Source organism: Macrotis lagotis, chromosome 4 (assembly GCF_037893015.1).
Source record: "Macrotis lagotis isolate mMagLag1 chromosome 4, bilby.v1.9.chrom.fasta, whole genome shotgun sequence".
NCBI classification, from domain to species: domain Eukaryota; kingdom Metazoa; phylum Chordata; class Mammalia; order Peramelemorphia; family Peramelidae; genus Macrotis; species Macrotis lagotis.
In genome coordinates this window covers 53,850,419-53,868,506 of record NC_133661.1, presented here as the reverse complement: position 1 = coordinate 53,868,506, position 18,088 = coordinate 53,850,419, and the positions used below count along the sequence as shown (strand labels likewise).

The following is an 18,088-nucleotide window of genomic DNA, read 5'->3' as shown; positions in this document are numbered from 1 at the left end:
TAATAAAAAAAGAAAAAGAAAAATCTGTAGGAAAGCCCTTAGTCTCTAGTTTTTTTAATGGGAGTTTTGCCTGAGGGAGTTGGCCACTATCAGTCATAGAGTAAATTTGCTAACAGTTCTGTCTGGATCAAAAAGCAGCTTCGTAAAATTTTAATTGTAGTTCACCATGTGTTTATAGGCTGTTACCCCACTTCCATTTACTTCATATGATTGCAAAGTGTCTAACACAATGCCTGGCATAGGGCAAATACTATAAATATTAATTTCTTTATTGTGCCTTAAATTATTTAACTAAATTAAAGAGTCTTGCTTCAATTATAGTTATTAGTGAAGACAATTTCTTATAATCTAGACATTGTGAGATTGGAAAATGTGCAAAAATTATAAACTTCTAGGTTTTCCCTACTCAAAAAGGAAATTGATTTAAAGTTATTTAGCCATTACATATGAAAATTGTGAAATTGTTAACTGAGTTATTGTGACTGATTTTCTTGATTAAGAATTTTACATTGGTATTGTAACAGAAATTTTATTTTGACCTTGTACAAGTTTCTGTTGTAGAATTTTTGCAGAAATCTTTGCACAAAATGTGGCAAAATTCACAAGCTTGCGTTCACCTAAAGATATATTTGTATATACTTCATATATATTCACATATGAGTTAATTTGAAGATTTACTGTGGGATTATTTCTAGTGATATGGGTCAAGAAAAAAATACTGAATAAATTCTAAAGCCTTGGTAAACTTTGTTATTTGTAATAAAGATAATTTTAATTAGGTATATTCTCCCTGGCTGAAAAAAAAAAACCAAAAACCAGACCACCTTTCTTATTGTAAATACCTTTTGGCTCAAGGAAAGTTAGTACTTTAAAATCTTTGTGGTATAGTGTTTTCTACTTACTGTCCTAAGTGCTAAAGTTTTCTACCTTTGCCTGAAGTTAGGAGGAAATTCTATTTGCCACTATTAAAGTGCAAGTTAATTGAAGTTATTGTTGTAATGTTGAAACCTAAAATTGCTAATTAATTAGTGATTTAATCTTTACATTGGGACAAATTTAAACTTGAAAAGAAAAACAGTGATAAATTTTAAGTAAAATTTCTTATGCATTTTTAAAGTGGTCAACTTTTATTGCAACTCCTTGAGAGGAAAAATTTCTATGTAGCCTTAAGTGATGAATGATGAAATCTGTCATTTGAGGTAAGAGTTCTTGGGATTATAATCGATTTTGTTTGTCATTTTAATTCAAATCAAGTTATCTGAAAGATCATTAAGGAGTAAACTATGTTTGAAGGAAATGCCACAGAGTACTCAAAGTGGTCTGATGCAGTTATAGGTGGAGATTCATATCTGGGAAAGGTGGAAAGAACAATTATGGCATCAACCTAAAGTAAACCTCTTCTGGTTCATTTTCCCCACTGTGGAATGTTTCCTACTTGCCTATTCCTGAATCTGGCTATGAGTTGAAATTGGTCTGTAAGGTTGATTGTCATCTGCGACTCAAATAGAGCAGAGGATGTTTCATTCTGCTGTACATGTGTTATTGTATTTCCTCATGTATAAGACGCATCTTTTTTCAAAAAATCTGGGGTCTAAAAACTGGGAGCATCTTACATAGTGGGTGGAGATAGTTTTACTTGCATTTCCTGCTTTTTCACACTTGTCTTTGGGCTCATTGTCTCACATTTGGTAAAGGTACATTAGGTGATGTTTTGCCATGTTCTGCCCAGAAATGGCTCAGAAAAGATTTTTGTCCAGTTCAAGTAATCTGGTTTGCAAAAGTGAATGGAAATCATGCTGCTGAAAGTCAGTCTGGTCCTCCTCCAATTGAGAAAACAGTCTGAGACTGGCTACAGGAAGAAGAAATCCTATTGAAATCGCCCTGGCAGAAGGTTAAGAGAGGCAAGTCAGCCAAATGGCCAGAGTTAAGAGAGGGAAGTAAAGAGATGGATTGAAGAGCAAAGGGCCAGTGGAATTCCTGTGACCCACAAGGATGGTTCAGCAGAAGGCCAGAAGATTACTGATGAAAAGGAAGTGACTAATTTCAAAGGAGGACACAATGAAACACTGAAAAATTCAGGATCATGAAACAGAATGCTCTGAGCATGCGGACATGCACCAGACTTGCGCAGGGAGTGCTTGTGGGTCAAGCACAGGCAGGAGAGCAGTCAGCGCCTCTCCTGAGACAGTGATTCATCATCCAACACAGATGAGGACAAGCTCATGGATGGGAGTTTTGATAGTGATGAGTCGTATGAATTTTATGATGAATAAAATGAGCTCAATAACTTTATGTAATTTTTTTTTTCAAATTTTGGGCCCCCAAATTGAAGTGCATCTTATACATGGGATAATATAGTAAGTCATCAAGGACTATCTGCTGAAGTTACAATCATGTCCCAGTTTTTTCATTTAGCACATTCCCACAATCAAGCAGTCCATAAAAACCACAGGTACATGCATGAAGTGTCCTGATATCAATGAATGTTTCTCTAAATATTTAAAAGCAAACAAACGCGCTACAAGATCTATGTTAAGATGCACATGTATAGTCCCTGTATTGCTATTCTTCCCTTTTGTTAGTGCTCTATGCACAGTCACAACTCCCAACAGGCACAACTCTGGACTGGGAAAGGAGAGCAACGCGCCCTATCTTTCCAGGACCAGTCTGGTGAGGCCCCGGGCCTTTCTCTACGTTCACTGCTCATTTTTGGCTCTTATTTTTACTTAACTTATTTTATTTACTTAACTATATTTATTTGGCTCTTATTTTAACTTATTTTTACTTAACCTCCGGGGGTGACAGGCAGCTGCACTGCCCCTCAACACCCCCTCTACAGAGACCCCCTCCCAGGCACCTCTAAGTCCCATTCCCGCCAGAAGCAAGTCCAGAAGAAATCTTACCAACCCTCCAATGAATTGGGGTCAATCTTTTTTTTTTTGGGGGGGGGGAATGATGAAAACAAAATGTTCAAAGCGCGAACGAGCTGATCATCTTTGTGTCCTAGTTTCCAATGAAGATTCCTGTCATTTCTCACTTCCTCCCTAGGGGAGGAGTTCGAATTCAGCCCAATTCTTTCTTTTTTTTTTTTAGTTTTTGCAAGGCAATGGGGTGAAATGGCTTGCCCACGGCCACACAGCTAGGTCATCACTAAGTGTCTGAGGGCGGATTTGAACCCAGGTCCTCATGACTCCGGACTCCGGGCTCTAGGCGCCTGGCTGCGCCCCTCCCCCACCCGGGCCGGCAGGGAGGGATGACGTCACTCTAGGCCTGCCCTCCCGGGCCGCCTCCGGCCATGATGCTGGGTGCCCCGGATGTCCCGGGTGCCCCGGATGTCCCAGGTGCCCCGGCCGCCCAGGCGGCGCACGTGACTGCTGGGCCGTCCCGGCGGCGGGAGGCAGAGCAGGGGCTCCCCGCCCCCCCCCCTCCCGCAGGCCCCGCCCCGCCCGGCGGGCACTCACAGCTCCAGGCTCTGCGGCGCCGACTTCCGGGAGTACCGGGAGATCATCCTCCTCCTCCTCCAGCGCCCCGCGGCGGGGAGCGCGGGGTGGGAGCTCCGGGCCCGGCGCGGCCCTCTCGCCGACGCCGGCTCCGGCTCCGCCCCGGCCCCCTGCCGCCACTCTCAGGCCCCGTCGCCTTGACGACTGACCGCGGCGGGCGCCCGCTTCCTGCCGGCACCGGAAGTGACGCGCGCGGCGCGGCAGTGACGTCAGCGGAGCGGCGGCCGCGACCCCGCTCCTCCTCCGCTCTCGCCTCCCAGCACCTCCCTGGCGGGCCCCGGGGGGCGGCGTGGGGCCGGCGGGCCTCGGACATCCTGCCCGTCGGTGACTGGCCGGGCCGGGGCCGGGCGGGGGGCCGGGCTCGGGGCCGGGCTCGGGGCGGCGGGCCCGAAGGCGGGGAGGAGGGCGCGGGGCCCCGCCGGCCTCGGGCCGGGCCCCCGCTCTGCCGTTAGGGCCCGGCGGACGCGTGCGCCCTCGGCACTGCTCCACGTCCTGGGCCGGGGCTGCGGCAGACCCCGATGGGGCAGTGGGAGAGGGCAGGGGCAGCTTCTGCGGCCTGCGCCCTTGGGCGTTGTTTAAGAGTAGGCTCTGAGGTGGCACATGCATGGAGCACCGGCCCTGGAGTCGGGGGACCTGGGTTCAAATCCGCCCTCAGACACTGACCTAGCCGTGTGGCCTTGGGCGAGCCACTCAACCCCACTGCCTTGCAAAAACCTAAAAAAAAGAGAGAGAGCTGATTCTAGAGACAGAAGACATGAAGCTTTCACTTCCTCTGGTTTGGAAAGGGGAGGGAGGAGGTACAGATCATAAGCAAAGAGAAATGAAGTGATTTAGCCAGGGTCATATGGGTGTGAATTTCAGCACTTCAGTTTTATTCGATACTCATAGACCCTGAAAGGGCTGCAAAAAAGGAAACAAAAAAAGAATTGCTTCTCTAAAGCTTCTATAAGCACAAGACCCTGAAAAAACAGGATTACCTTTTTTTTTGGTTTTTGCAAGGCAATGGGGATTAAGTGAGTTGTCCAAGGCCACACGGCTAGATAATTATTAAGTGTCTGAGGCCAGATTTGAACTCAGGTGGCAGAATCAGTGCTCTATCCACTGTGCCACCTACCTGCCCCATGGGATTACTTTCTAAAGGTTCTGTAAGCATTTCCTTGAAAGGAGAGAACCATAGCAGACCCTGAAAGGGCTGCATAAATGAAAGAAAAAATGTGTTTCCTTCTCTAAAGGCTCTGTAAGCAATTTAAAGGAAGGAACCACATATTCCATTATGCTTGTAACCAGTATTTGTCTTACCTTTTTATAACAGTTACAACATAATAGATATTGTACAAAGAGGCCAAATTGAGAATTCAAAGGCAGGAAGAATTTTTGACAAAGTATCAGAGGAGATTGCATGAAGAATGTGACATTTAAGCTGGACTTTGAAAAGTATTATAAGAATTCTAGGAGATAGGGATACTAGTTAGAAAATTGCTGTGTAATGCATATTATTCAAACTTTGAAATACAGTTTTCCAAGAACAAGAATGGAGGGGAACATGAAGCTGTCAGTGGCAGAAGATGCAGTGGAATATCATCTGTTTTTATTACCAGAAGAACCAAGAGATCCAGAAAAACATAAAGAGGTCCTTCAGAAGTATATTGCAGCAATAACCACTGAGTACGCACCTCTCCTGGTCTCCTATATCTGGCAAAATCAGCCTTTTAATCTCAGATACAAACCTGCTAAAGGTAAAGGTCTAGTTTTCATTTTGAAACATTTGATTCTTACATGTCATTCTCACAAGATGGACAGTGTTTATCCTTTGGGTTTTCAACATACTTCTCCCTCTTGTTTCTCCCTCTGACTGCTTCTTCTCAGTCATCCTTTTTGGATCTGTGTCCCTCCCAATTGAATATACCCCAGGGCTTTGCCATTAGCTTTCTTTTTTCCCTCTCTAAACAAATTCTTGTTCAGTGATATCATTTGTTCTCTACATAGATGAATCCCAGATTTCTATAGCCAATCCTAGTTTCTTTCCCAATCTCCAGTTAAGAACTTATTGAACATTTCCCTCTTTATTTTTGTCTAACCTATAGTCTTCCTTCTTTCTTAATTTCTCTTACCATTCTTCTAGTCACTCAGGTTCACACTTTTCCAATCACCCTAATATCTTTACTATTTTCCTCTGCCCCCATAGCCAGTCATTTGGCAAATATTGTTCATTGAACCTGCTCAACATTTCTCCTGTCTAATCAAACCTCTTAACTGATCCGACAGCTGCCCTGGTTGAGGGGCTCACAGCTTGTCACACAAAGCAGAACATAGGTTCCTCGTTGGTCACCCAGCATCCCGTCTCCTCTCCCTCCAGTCTATCATCCTCACACCCACTAAAGGGATGTTCCCAAAGCACAAGTCTGGGAAATCTTTCCTCTGTTCAGGAACCTCTTTGGGGCTTCCTCTTGCCAGGCTCCTCTGCTTAGTATTTAACTCCGTCTTCACCTACTGCCCTTGAGCCAAACTGCCCAATTTACTTCCACGTGGCCCTCCACATCTAGAATGCATTCCCTTCTTCAGCCTCTTACCTCTATTTATGACTCAACCTCTGCTTCAGGAGACCTTTCTTGATTTCCCCAGTTGTTAGTGATAATGCCCCAAATCGATTTGTATCTATTTTTAACAGTTATATTTTGTTTATATATATAATTAATTTATATATTGTTCCCCCTCCTGTCCCTCTCTCTTTGGCTCTGCAAACCATCCTGTCAGTACTGAGTTACCACCATTGTTTTTTCTTTATTTTTTGCAAGGCAATAGGGTTAAGTGACTTGCCCAAGGTCATACGGCTAGGTAATTATTAAGTGTCTGAGGTCGGATTATTTTTGGGGTGGCTAGGTGGCGCAATGAATAGAGCACCAGCCTTGGAGTCAGGAGTACCTGGGTTCAAATTCGACCTCAGACACTTGATAATTACTTAGCCGTGTGGCCTTGGCCAAGCCACTTAACCCCATTACCTTGAAAAATCTAAAAAAAAAAAGTGTCTGAGGTTGCATTTGAATTCAAATCCTCCTGACTCCAGGACCAGTGCTCTATCCACCGTACCACCTAGCTGCCCCCTGTCATTGCTTTTTGATCATTTTTTCTATGGCTTCACTCATCCTGCTGGTGAGTCTCCAGACCAAAACTGCCTTCAAGTGTCAACTGTCTACCATTTGTGTCTTTTCCCTATTGGTCTGTAAGCTCCTCGGGGGCAGGGGCCGTCTCATTTCTGAATGATATTCTCCATCCTGAAGAGTGCCAGGCATAGGGCAAGAGGGTAGGCACCTAACTGTTTTCATGCATTCACTCACTCAGCTCATCCATGCACTTGTACTTTGGTGATCCCCTTGGAGACTTGGAGGAGTTTGATCCACAATGGCTATCATGTTTCTCTTCTGTAGTTTGCCTTCACTTCTTTCTGCTTTCATTGTTTCTAAACCACAGCATTATTTTACACAGCATTAGTTAACCTGGAGTTAGCTTGGCCTCTATGGGGACAGATACTCCAGTCTGTTCCTTTACTTCCTAGGTCACTGTTTGAGAAGTCAGATATGCATAACTAGTATGTTGTGATATTTTATAGTATTACAAAGCAAAATTAACAAGATATATAGCAGATGTTCCATTTGGCTTTTCCTTTTTTATGTTGATGCTTGTGTTTATATTTGATTTTGTTGAAATATCTACTATACTACATACATATACATACACATACACACATATAAATACATACTTATTTACTGGTGCATTTCCTGTACTGCTATATCTTCAGTGATAATTGGTTTAACTGTTTAAAAAAAAACACCTTGGTTTTCTCTTGTTTTCAGGCAGCATTCCTGCTCATATTGTTGGTGTAACTAAATTTGGGGATAACATAGAGGACGAGTGGTTTATTGTTTACCTAATAAAGCAGATTACGAAGAAATTTCCAGAGTTAGTTGCAAGGTACTGCAATTACTTCTAGAAATACTGAAAATCTTATTATTATAATTGTAATTGAGAGGATAATTTTTATTTTATTTATTGCAAAATAGATTTTTAACGATGTTTTGGAGTACTTTATATTCTAGTTCAATTTTGTTTCCTCCAAAACCCAAACAAAATCAGAAATGTTTCTTTTCTTTAACTGGGTCCTTGACATACTTTTTTTTTTACTCCTTTCAAGAAATAATGTAGCAAAATCAATTTGAAGTAAAACCAGTAAAAAAGGAAAATAGGTAAATACTAAAGCTCAAAAATGCTCAATATTAGTTCACATTGCTTTTTAAAAAACAAAGTATGACAGTTCCAAATGTTTCCAGTAGGAGGGGAGCTTAACACTTGATTTTTGTTAAGTCCTTTTGATTTTTGAAGTCAGCTCTGAAATTTAGAACCTTTTCAGGTAACCTTCCTCCCACCAAAAAAAAAATTCCAAATAATGAATAGAATATCTTCCACATGAACCTTTTTCTGTTTCTTTTAAAGCACCAGTAATGTGTTTTTGCTTTAAAAAAAAAGGTTGTTGGTAGTTCTTGATATTTCCTATTTCACTAAAGCTCATATGTCTGGTGATGGAAAAAATTACAAGTAAAGCATCCACCTTTAAATATTAAGGAGAAAATATATTAGTGGTGAGAAAAATGTTTTCATGAGTAAAATATTATCTATAAAATACAAGTCCTTAAAGTGCTTTTATCAGTTTTACTTATATAGTGTTACTGTTGCCACAAATGTGATTTTGTTTAAAATTCATAGGATTGAAGACAATGATGGTGAATTCTTGCTAATAGAAGCTGCTGAATTTCTCCCTAAATGGTTGGATCCCGATAATAGCACAAACAGAGTAAGTGCTTCTTAGTGCTGCTGATGGTCAGGTCAGGGAAGAAATGGGTGTGTGGGTGTGGTATGTCAGGGGCTAAGAGGTAGGATGGGTTGGGGGATTGGTGTTTCATGGCATTAAGCATAAAAGGCTCCTCTATTCCTTGTATCACTTCTTGTATCATTTTGCCAGGTGTTTTTTCACTGTGGAGAGCTGTGCATTATTCCAGCACCACGAAAAGCTGGGGAAATATCCTGGTTACCTGCCACACCTCCCACCATCAATCAGGCACTGTCCATCATCACCAGGCACTCAGAAAAAATCCTCGCCTCAGAATCTATCCAGGCAGCAGTAAACAGGCGAATCCAAGGGTGAGAGAACAGACTTCTTCAGGTTCCAAAACTGTTGTCCTTAATGCAGCCTGAACCACAATTGGTCATGGGATTTCTGTCACTAGTTTTTCTTTTGGACTCCTACCTTCTCAACCAGGATTAGAATTACATTGTATTTAAGATAAAGAAAATAAAGCTGCATTATTTAAGTTTAAAAAAATATTATAAATTTAACCATAACAAATACTAATAAAAATAAGCAAGCTACACAGGGAATAAATTTCTACTTAAAACCTTAAAAATTTGCACTGTGTATCTTGATTAGAAGAGGTAGGATAGGAGTGGCTAGATGGTGCAGTGGATAGAGCACCAGCCCTGGAGTCAGGAGTACCTGAGTTCAAATCCGGCCTCAGACACTTAATGATTACCTAGCTGTGTGGCCTTGGGCAAGCCACTTAACCCCACTGCCTTGCAAAAACCTTTAAAAAAAAAAAAAGAAGAGGTAGCATAGTAAAGTGGATAAAGGGTCAACCTCAGAGGCAAAAAGACCTGTGTTTAAGTCCTACCTCTGACAGGAGCTGGTATTGTAACTCTGGGCAAATCACTTAACTCTACTCTGGAGGTGCCTTATACTGATGAAATAATAGATCCTGGCCTAGTATATGTTTTGATAAACTTAAAACAACCAAAAAAGTATTCAGATCTGTCTTTATAAATCTTATCTTTTTTTGTATACATGGCTATAATTAAGTTTCTAGAGTTCCTTGTAACTTTCAAATCTGTCATTTTTAATAGTACCATAATATTCCATTAGATTAATGTACCATCAATTTATTCAGTAACTTCTCCCAATTGTTAAACATAGAAAATGTTTCTGGTTTTTTATTATTACAAATATAATAGCTGTGAGAATATTTTTTGGAAAGCTAGGTATTTCATATTAGTAAACCCCATTTCACAGAGAAAAAAAATTGAGACAAAAAGAGGTTAAGTTACCCACCTGCTCAGTACCATATATTTAGTCAGGGCTTTCCTGACTCCATACTTAGTGTCCTTTTTCACACCACAATTTACATTAATGAGTGGAAATGGGGAATTCAGTGATCTCACTCTATCTACAACTTGCCTGCTGAGTAATTAGTTCATTTTAAAGGTTAGGCTCCAGGTTCCTTATGTGACTATATTTTGGAAGTCTGGTAAAGTCTCCAATGATTTTCTTGATTTTTTAAAAAAAGTCTGATGTTCCTGGTCATCTTCCTTTTCTCAGTTTTAAAATCTTAGATGCGTAGATTCAACTCACTGTTTCTTTTTTTCCTAGTATTGGAGAAATCATTAGTTTTGTGGTTGTCATTGTCTTTTATATAATGCTATTGCTTTTCATTATATTGAATTCAGTATATTTTCTCCCAATTTTTTTTCCTTGCCCCCAAAGTGACTTTAAACAAACAAACAAACAAACAGCAAATGGTTTCCATAAAGGTCTTTCACTCTTCTCCTCTTTTATTCCATCACTTCTCCTCAGCTTTCAGAGCCCATATAAACATCTGTCTCTTTTCCTTTTTTCTTAAGATCATTAGAATTCAAAACTAAAAAAATTATATGAGGATTCTTACAATATTCTTTTACCCATCTTAGGTACCCAGAAAAAATCCAAACATCCCTTCATCGAGCTCATTGCTTCCTCCCAGCTGCTGCTGTGGCAGTTTTGAAGCAACGTCCTCAGTTGGTAGCTGCAGCTGTCCAGGCCTTTTACTTACGGGATCCTATTGATCTGCGAGCCTGCCGAACTTTCAAAGTATTCTTGCCAGAGACACGTGTGATGACTTCAGTAAGATGCCACTCTCTCTCTCTTTTATTTTCTCTCCTTTGGTAGATGAGAATGCTGTCATTACATTTTTGGAAGGAATAGTTGATTTACTCTTAGTAAACCCCACCCCATTTGTCCTTCTCTCCTCCAATAAGGGGAAGCTTTTCAGGGGCTCTGATTTGTCAGCCTAGATTCTCATCTCTTCTGTAGAGGATGGGATTACTTTTTCACCCTGCCCCAAAGCATTTAACCATCCTGATGGCTAAGAATCCCATCAGAGAACCGAAAACAAGATAGGGTATGAGGTGACCTTTTTATGAGTTTTACTTCAACTTGCATATGAAAATCTTATTTTAATCCTAGAAATTAGTGTACTGACTTTTTCCCCCACAAGAAACTGATTAGTATCTATTATTTTTCTTTTATTCATGCAGGTCACATTCACAAAGTGTTTGTATGCTCAGCTGGTACAGCAGAGGTTTGTGCCAGACCGCCGCAGTGGGTACAGTCTGCCGCCTCCTTCCCACCCACAGTACCGAGCCCATGAACTGGGCATGAAACTGGTAATGTTTATGGGAGATGCAGGATAACTCCTCAAATCAATGGTATTTTATAAAATATGTCTGAGATCACGCCTAATTTGTTAGTTATTCTTCTTCATCAGGATCCTTTTTGCATGTTTCTGCCAAAGAGACTTGGAATTTTCTTTATCAGAAGTGCATTGTTTTTATGATTTTCCTTCCCCTAACGTTCTTTTCTAGCATTTAGAAGTAAATCTACTTTTTCTACTCTAAGTGAGCACAGTAACCAAACTTCCTTTGTCTTAAATTATGTTTTTATTCCAAAGGGGGTTTTGAACTTATATTTCTAATTGGATTGAAATTCATAACTCTGTTTTGAGTATGTTATTTAATGAATTTCAGGAAGAGTTCTTTAGAAACATAAAGATTTCTTTGAGGTTTTTTTTTTGGTCTTCTCTTTATAATTGAGAAGATGATAGGATTAAGAGCTGAAGGAGACCTTAGGGAGAATCTCCCTTGTTTTACAGATGAAGAAACTGAGTCCCAAGAGGTTGAGAGCAGTTTGCTTAAGATCATACAGTTAAATCAGGTAGATTTAGATTTAGAGAGAGAATTAGGCAGAGAATCAGGATTGGAATTCATGCTCAGATTCTATAGTCAGGGCTCTTTATACTATACCATTCCTTCTTCCAGTTTGAGTAATCTGTAAAATTAAGAAGCTTGGTATTAAATGTAGCTTTTCACAGAGTTTCAGAAACCTCCAATTTTCCTAGCCTTCTTTCTGTGCAGATATAATAATCTTGATCATTTTTTCTCCTTTTTATTCCTGTATGTGTGATCTAGGCTCATGGCTTTGAGATTTTGTGTGCTAAAGCCAGTCCACTTCCTGAATTCAAGAAGTCTCTAAAGACTACCACCTCTCTTTGGAATGGGTTTCTTGACAGTTTGAAACAGAAGGACTACTTTGAGGTATGAACAATAAGATATTTTTTACATATACATCTTTTAAAAAAATAAAGCAGCATTCTAAATTCCTTCCACTCACATGACATATGACATTTCTGGTAGGATGTCCAGAGTAGCAGCAAACATAATAGTTTAATGCCATGATGTCTGTGACTAAGCCAACCTTCTGATCAACATGAATGAATTATCTGCATTTTTTCAGGGAGAATTAGAAGGCTCTGCTAGGTACCTGCAGAAACTACGCTCGGCAGAGAACTACTTTCAGCAATCTGTGAACGAGCCAGAAAAGTAAGATCATCACTTTCTATCTACCATTGATGTTGTATTTATCATGAAAGAGAAACAGTCAAGGATAAAGTCGTCCCTAAACACTGCTGTGTCGAGCTCTGGACTAGTTGCTTGAGATACAAGTACAGAGAGGGGAACTAGGTGCCTTTTTATCAGATCCAAGCAGACTAGGGAGAAGGAGGAGGCGGCATTCTGGGCCACCTGGGACTTCAGATGGGAATTTTGGAATAAGAGAAAGAGAGAAGTCATTATAAATCATGACTGTCCCAGACATAAATAAAGCTTGTGATAGGGAAAAATAACAAGAGAACTGTTTCAGATCACAATGTCAAAGTCAGAACCCACCAGAGCAGCATGAGTCAGATTAAAACGTAATTGAGAATTGTTTAACAAAATAAATAAAAATATAAAATAACAGAAATCATGTTAATTTGGGTTTTCTCAGTCAATATACTGCCATTGGGGAATCTATTTCTGTTTGAGTTCGAAGACAACATAGGGCTAAAGGAAATTGTCCAACTTGAGCTGCTGCTGACTGTACTGTCCACTACAGATGTGACCCCTGGCAGATGTGGGCTTGCTCTGTGCACACCCCTCCACAGAAGGCCATGGATCTGTGGAGCTCGTTTCTCCACAAGTCATGTGCTTCAGCTGATTTCCCCATTTATAAGGAGACCACCATTTGTCCAGACACCTGGAATTGTCCTTGTACCTTCTGTGCTGGTACATGCCCAATGACTCCTAGGAAGACTGCTTGTCTTACCGTAACGTGACTAGTTCTTATCTGTGTACCCCGGATCCCAGCCAGACTGAGTTTCTTAGGTTTCCAAAAACATCCTCCATTTTCCCACCTCTGCATTTTTCCTCATGTTGTCCAAAATTCCCTTATTAGAGCAGCTAAGTGGTACAGTGGATAAAGTACTGGCCTTGGAGTCAGGAGGATGGTAGTTTGGATCCAGCCTCAGGCTTTTGACATTAGCTGTGTGATCTTGGGCAAGTCACTTCCCCCTGACTGCCTCGCATCCAGGACCATCTGTAGTCATCCTGATTCATATCTAGCCACTTGACCCAGATGGCCCTGGAGGAGAAAGTGAGGCTAGGGACTTAGCATAGCCCCCCCCCCCCCACTCAAATCCAATTCATATGCTTGTCATGATGTCATGGTCTTTGAAAGTGAAGGACAAACATCATTTATCTAAAATTCGCTGTTAATTGGACATATAAGTAGGTAATCAATTGAGAATTCTTGAATTAAGGACCTGATAGGTAACTTTTTTTCAGGCCCTGGAGTCAGGAGTACCTGGGTTCAAATCCGGTCTCAGACACTTAATAATTACCTAGCTGTGTGGCCTTGGGCAAGCCACTTAACCCTATTGCCTTGCAAAAAAACCTTTTAAAAAAAAAAGGCAGGGTTAGACATGATTTACCTGTATGTATGACCGTGAATGATAATGATATTTTTTTAACATTCCCTCGCCCATCTGTCTGTATTTTGTGATTAGGGAGGGTGAAAAGAACACTGAACTAGAACACAGGAGACCTGGGATCTAGGCCTGGTTCTTCCACTGAATGACCTTAGGCAAGTTAATAACCTTTTTAGAGCCTTGGTTTTCTTGGTTATCTGTTAAAATGAGGTTATTGAACTTGATATTCTCATCTTCTCTTTAAATTTCCATTATTGTATTAACTTATCCTAGGTCCTATGTTTTGGGAATTGTACATCATTTTATTTTCTTATTTAGCTTTCTTGACATAACCCCAGGGGAAGAAATCTTAACCTTATTAGAAACAATGCCCTCTGATCTGAAGGAGTTTAAGAAAGAAGACGCTAATCTCCCCCTAGAGGATGGTAAGTGGCTATATTTAAGTGGAAGAGGTGGGAGGGATTGCAATATGTATCATCATCTCAGGATGTATTGCTACTTGTCATGAGATGAATTTGATATATTATTCTTGCTTCACATGGATAGTCTATAACTTTTTTTAAAACTACTTTTGAAGATATTCAGTCACAGAATAATGACTCTTATTTGGCCTGTTCTCTTAGAGTTCTAGGACTGATCTTGAGCAAGTCCTGGAAAATTTCTGATAGTGGTATTTTCTTCTCTGTTAGATGATCGCTGGCTGTATCTCTCACCGGATCAGCTAGACCAGATTCTACAAGAAGCATCTGGTAAAGACGAACCGGGGCTCACTCCCACTCCCAGAGGGGAAGAGGAGCAGACTTATGACCTGACTAAAATCACAGACAGTGTGAAGGCATTTGTGTCCAAAGTCTCAACCCACAAAGGAGCAGAACTGCCCCGGTGTGTAGTTGACTCCCCTCTCTACCAGGTCTCACAACACACACACACTATTAGGCAGGTAGACAAGGGGAAGTCATATCTTGACCTAATTACTTTTCTAGAACACAGTATGGTTTACAGAACACTGCCTCACCATGACATTGTAAGGTGCTTTTCCCCTAAAAGTCATGGGAATACCACTATTTGCAGCAGGAGGACCTTACCTCCCAGCCCCAGCTCATTCTTGACTGCCTCTATAGTGCTGAACAAGAGAGGAAATGGAGTGCAGTGTACCTGGGACAAGGAATCAGAGGACCTCAATTTGAGTTCCAGCTTTGCCCAGAAACCATGACTGGGTATTAGTTTCCATCTGTAGAATTAAGGGCTTTAGGGCTAGATGAAAATATTAATAACTCACATTTATTATTTAGAAGGCTTTAATCATAAAACAGTACCCTGATGAAGAGATGAGGGAATTTACCTGACTAGCACAATTTGAGCTTAGGGATCTTGATCCCTCCTCCCCATCCCCAGCCATGCCTTGATGGGCATCTGTTATGTTTAGAAGCAGACACAGTAAGACAACAGGAGTAATAAATAACAGCAGGAAGCCAGATGTCTACTGAAAAGTTAATAACAGTGAAATAGTAGCTGTTTGTAATCATGGGCAAACATGGTGGTCTAGCGGTTATTGCAAAGAGGTTAAATGTTCAGCATTCTCTGTGTCAGAAGAAAGACTAGAACAATACATATATACATATATATATGTATATATATATACATATATATATGTAGATACATATATTAAAGATTTTATTTATTTTGAGTTACAATTTTTCCCCTAAACTTACTTCCCTCCCCCTACCCCCCACAGAAGGCAGTTTGCCAGTCTTTACATTGTTTTCATGTTTACGTGTTTCCAAATTGAATGTGATGAGAGAAATCATATCCTTAAGGAAGAAACATAAAAGTATAAGACAAAACAAGATTAGACAATCAGATATCGGGTTTTCTTTTTCCCCAAAATTAAAGGTAATAGTCCTTGATCTTTGTTCAAACTCCACAATTCTTTCTCTGGATACAGATGGTATTCTCCATTGCAGACAGCCCCAAATTGTCCCTAATTGTTGCACTGATGGAATGAACCAGTCCATCAAAGTTGATCATCACCCCCACATTGCTGTTAGGGTGTACAATGTTTTTCTGGTTCTGCTCATCTCACTCAGCATCAGTAGAACAGAATATATTTTAGCAAACTTTCAGTGAGACATGTTCCTTTTTTTTTTTTTTAATTTTGGTGCTTGAAAAGGAAGGCTTCATTTATCCAGAGAATTTCCTAAGGATCATGAACTGTCATGTCCTTTCTCATGATCTCTGCCTGTCCTCTATTGCCTAATAGGAAGCTAATTGTTGGGAATTAAACTATCATCTCATCTAAAACTTTCATCTAAATTATCACAGTTTCTCTTTTTTTTTTTCCCTGAGATTATTCCCACACAGTAAGTCTGCCACCCAAAGTAGCACCTCAGTATGAAAAGGACTGTGCCCCAGAAAAGGGTTTTATTGTGACTTTTTTCTTTCAACTCTTAGAGAACCATCAGAGGCACCTATCACTTTTGATGCAGATTCTTTCCTCAATTACTTTGACAAGATTTTGGGTGAGTCACAATATGCTTTTTACTGACTTTCTAAAGGAGGTATGAGGCTGATGGAGAGTGTTAGACCTGGGAGAAGTGAAATCTAGGTGGTTCTCATCCTGATTTTGATCTGCTACATGCTGTGGGTCTGCCCTTCTAAGTGGGGAATGTTTCTGTGGCCTTTTTAAAGCTTTAGGCTCATCTCAGTTTGCCTCTACTGACTAGCACTGACCTTTCAAGCCTCACCCTAGCATTATTTGGTATATTGACTTCAACCCAACTCTTTTGACTTGTGGGTCAGCATTTCCATTTCATCAGGGGTTTCATTGTGAAATAGCCAAGCTACACAGGTGCCACTCTGCAGTAACTGGGTTCTGGGCTTGGTTTTTTCCCTGGGTTCTTCTTTTGCCTTGCATAGGACCAGACTCTGCTGAGTCAGATTCTGATGACAATGATGATCTGGATGAGGAAGACTCTGAATGCCTGGACAGTGATGACAATTTGGATCTTGGAACTCAGGGCTCTGAGGTACAGGCTTCTACCAAGGAAACCCTAGAGAGCATCAAATCATTAATGGCCCAGATGGACCAGGAACTGGCACAGACCAGCATTGGAAAAAGCTTCACCACCTGGAAACAAAGGGTAGGTGTGCTTTCTTCTCTTCTGAGGTCAGAGGTGGAATTTCTGGGTCATAGAAACTTAAAGTCTCTTTTACAAGCCTTTGACTTAAGTTGGATTTTCTGTTTTACAAAGGGAACATTACAGAAGTCCTAGGATTATTTTTTGTGAAGGATACTTAACTTTGACTGTTGCATAGCAGGGTCAGTAGAACCAGAATTGACCATGTCCATGCTGACTGTGACAACCCTTTAAAAAAGAGAGGACAAGCTAGAGGGAGGGACAGAACTGGACAGAGGCAGTCCATCAGCATCCTAGGGTTCAGGGGTTTACTGGATGGACTAACAGTGCCCTGAGCTTTAGGCTTCTTTGGGACTCCCTCAACAGAGTGAGGAAATAAGTCTGTTTAGTTTGTATAAGTTCCTACAGATAAATTTCAAAATTCGGAGCCCAGTGTGACTATTTTGAGATTAGCTCTCCTGGGAATTAGGAAGACCTCTATCACAGAGGTCGAGTCACTTCTCCCTTCTCTTTTGTAGTATTTGTCAGTTAAGCTTCAATCAAAGGTCTCTCAAGACTTTGTAGAATCTCATGGATTTTCCCTCCCCCGGTCTTGATTAACTCTAGGAAAACTTGACAAAGGAACCATCTCAAACTCTTGGCAGCGAGTCTGATAATGATGAAGCGACAGCTGATGGTCCTATTCTGGAACCTGTGGACATAGATCTGAACTTGGTCTCAAATATTTTGGAATCCTATCATTCCCAAGCTGGACTGGCAGGACCCGCTTCTAACCTTCTACAGAGCATGGGTGTGCAGCTCCCTGATGACACAGATCACAGATGTGCTAGCACGTAACTCAGAGTAATGGGGCAGCCACCTAGGAGTCCACAGGCTGTGCACTCTGCTGCTCTGTATCCTCACTTAATAAAGGCCATTCAAATAAATCTCCCAGTGGCTACCATGATCTCCAGGAGGGTTCCTGGCATTTCTGCATGATTTTCCTACTCATTCCAAGGATAAAAAATATTTTCTCTCATTGTGGAAAAGCTCCCTCCAAAGGCACTGTCTTTTGTCCTTTGTATTTCTGACCTCTGCATCTCCTTCAGCCTCTCCTGTCTGGGCTTGGCCTCCTTATCTTATGTGTGCTCAATTCAGTCAGTAAGCATCTTTGTCAAGTCCCTACCACACACCAGTCACTGGGCTAAGCACCACGGATACACAAAAAGGCAAAAACAGTCTCTTATCTTGTTGCCTGGCATATGGTTCTCTCTTACTTTCTCCCAGGCTATGCTCTTCAGCCAGCAGCCCT

The 18,088-nt window shown here is 41.1% G+C and overlaps 2 protein-coding genes across 4 annotated transcripts in view; one reads left to right on the top strand and one right to left on the bottom strand.

Moving 5' to 3' along the window:
* Window positions 1-3,767, bottom strand: part of FAM149B1 (family with sequence similarity 149 member B1) — a 49,182-nt gene extending 45,415 nt beyond the window's left edge. Inside the window, exon 1 of one of the 3 annotated variants that reach the window (XM_074232824.1) lies at window positions 3,462-3,767. In XM_074232824.1, coding sequence (XP_074088925.1) covers window positions 3,462-3,508 — 47 coding nt within the window. In that variant the 5' untranslated portion in view covers window positions 3,509-3,767. The remainder of the gene's footprint in view (window positions 1-3,461) is intronic. The other 2 variants (XM_074232820.1, XM_074232821.1) reach the window with 2 other exon arrangements.
* On the top strand, window positions 3,407-17,743 carry ECD (ecdysoneless cell cycle regulator). Its single transcript, XM_074232818.1, has 14 exons — window positions 3,407-3,824; window positions 5,016-5,236; window positions 7,352-7,469; window positions 8,259-8,346; window positions 8,515-8,693; window positions 10,290-10,482; window positions 10,896-11,024; window positions 11,826-11,951; window positions 12,151-12,236; window positions 13,979-14,085; window positions 14,350-14,542; window positions 16,112-16,179; window positions 16,577-16,800; window positions 17,404-17,743. The coding sequence occupies exons 2-14, from the start codon at window positions 5,032-5,034 to the stop codon at window positions 17,632-17,634; spliced, it is 1,947 nt and encodes a 648-aa protein (XP_074088919.1). The 5' UTR covers window positions 3,407-3,824; window positions 5,016-5,031; the 3' UTR covers window positions 17,635-17,743.
* The last annotated feature ends 345 nt before the right edge of the window (window positions 17,744-18,088 follow it).

Coding starts and splice junctions, on each gene's coding strand:
- ECD (XM_074232818.1), top strand. CDS start 5,032: ATGGAGGGGAACATGAAGCTGTCAGTGGCAGAAGATGCAGTGGAATAT. Junction 11,025..11,825: donor ATGAACTGGGCATGAAACTG/GTAATGTTTATG, acceptor TGTGTGATCTAG/GCTCATGGCTTTGAGATTTT. Junction 16,801..17,403: donor TCACCACCTGGAAACAAAGG/GTAGGTGTGCTT, acceptor GATTAACTCTAG/GAAAACTTGACAAAGGAACC.